The 1,104-nt window shown below is 63.6% G+C and overlaps 1 protein-coding gene across 1 annotated transcript in view; it reads left to right on the forward strand.

The window, feature by feature from the left end:
* Positions 1 to 1,104, forward strand: part of MLPH (melanophilin) — a 30,286-nt gene that overhangs the window by 26,405 nt on the left and 2,777 nt on the right. Inside the window, 3 exon segments of the mRNA XM_015587821.1 lie at positions 1 to 46; positions 533 to 610; positions 1,026 to 1,083. Of these exon segments, the coding sequence (XP_015443307.1) occupies positions 1 to 46; positions 533 to 610; positions 1,026 to 1,083 (182 nt within the window).

The following is a 1,104-nucleotide window of genomic DNA, read 5'->3' on the forward strand; positions in this document are numbered from 1 at the left end:
CCTCACCGTGCAGCCAGCAGGAAGGGCCCGGCGGTGTCAGCTCCCGGTGAGTGGCCGGCCACGCGCCCTGGGGGCGGGGGGCGGGGACCTGGCCAGGCGCACAGGGCCCACGTCCTTCTCCCCGAGTCAAGTCGGGACTCTCCAGACAAAATCCTGTGGGTGGGGAGATGGGCCAGAAATGGAAGCTGCCCCGGGGGCGTCCCAGACGGGGTGGCAGGTGAGACACAGGACGCCCCCGGTTACAGCTGACTCTCGACAAGCAACACACCGTTTCCAGTGTAAGCAGATCCCACGCACCACCTGGGACGTACTCACGTTGCAAACGGCTCGCTGGTTCTCTGGGCTGCGGAGCTAACTGGACGTCCGAGTTTCAGTTTGCTGAACCTGGATGGGCCCTCCCAGAAGAGAACGCCCGTCCCAAGCCCAGTGTCCACACACACACACACACACGTGCACACACACACGCACGCACACACGCACGGCGGAGGTTGCACAGCAGTCATGACGCACGGGCTTCTTCCTCGCCCCCCAGATACTTCTGCCCCGGCTCGCGAGGCAAGTTGGCGGGAGCCCTAAGGATCCAACCACAGACGCTTCGGAGGGGGTCCAGGTATGTGGGTGCCCTCTGACCTCTGGAGGCGGGACAGAGGGCGAAAGGTGGCCTGGCTTTTCCAGACACGTCCCTCCGCGCCGTGGTGGGGACTGGGCGGGTCTCTGGTTGGCCGCCGTGGGGACACAGGCGGGGAGGAGGGCAGATGTGGGTGGGACCCGCACAGCTTGAGCTCCGGCCACCAGCCACCCAAAGTGGGCCACCCCGAAAGCTACGCGCCCCTCCCAGTCCTGGCGTTTGGCACGTCCTTGATTGACTGCATGCGTTTTAATGCTGAGTTCAGATAGTGCCAAAGAACAGAAGACAGTTGACCCGATTGCTTAGAATCTGGAAGAATGAAGGGACGTCCCACATTAGCCCCCAGCGGTCTACAGCTTACAACGAGCGGGGCCCAGACACACGTTCTCTCTTCCAGGTGGTGGCTGTGCCCTACCCCCCGAGGAGGAAGTTCGGTGATTCCCCTAAAAGTCAGGGTAAGAGGCCCCGCCCCCACC

The sequence above is a fragment of the Pteropus alecto genome, unplaced genomic scaffold (assembly GCF_000325575.1).
Source record: "Pteropus alecto unplaced genomic scaffold, ASM32557v1 scaffold143, whole genome shotgun sequence".
NCBI lineage: Eukaryota > Metazoa > Chordata > Mammalia > Chiroptera > Pteropodidae > Pteropus > Pteropus alecto.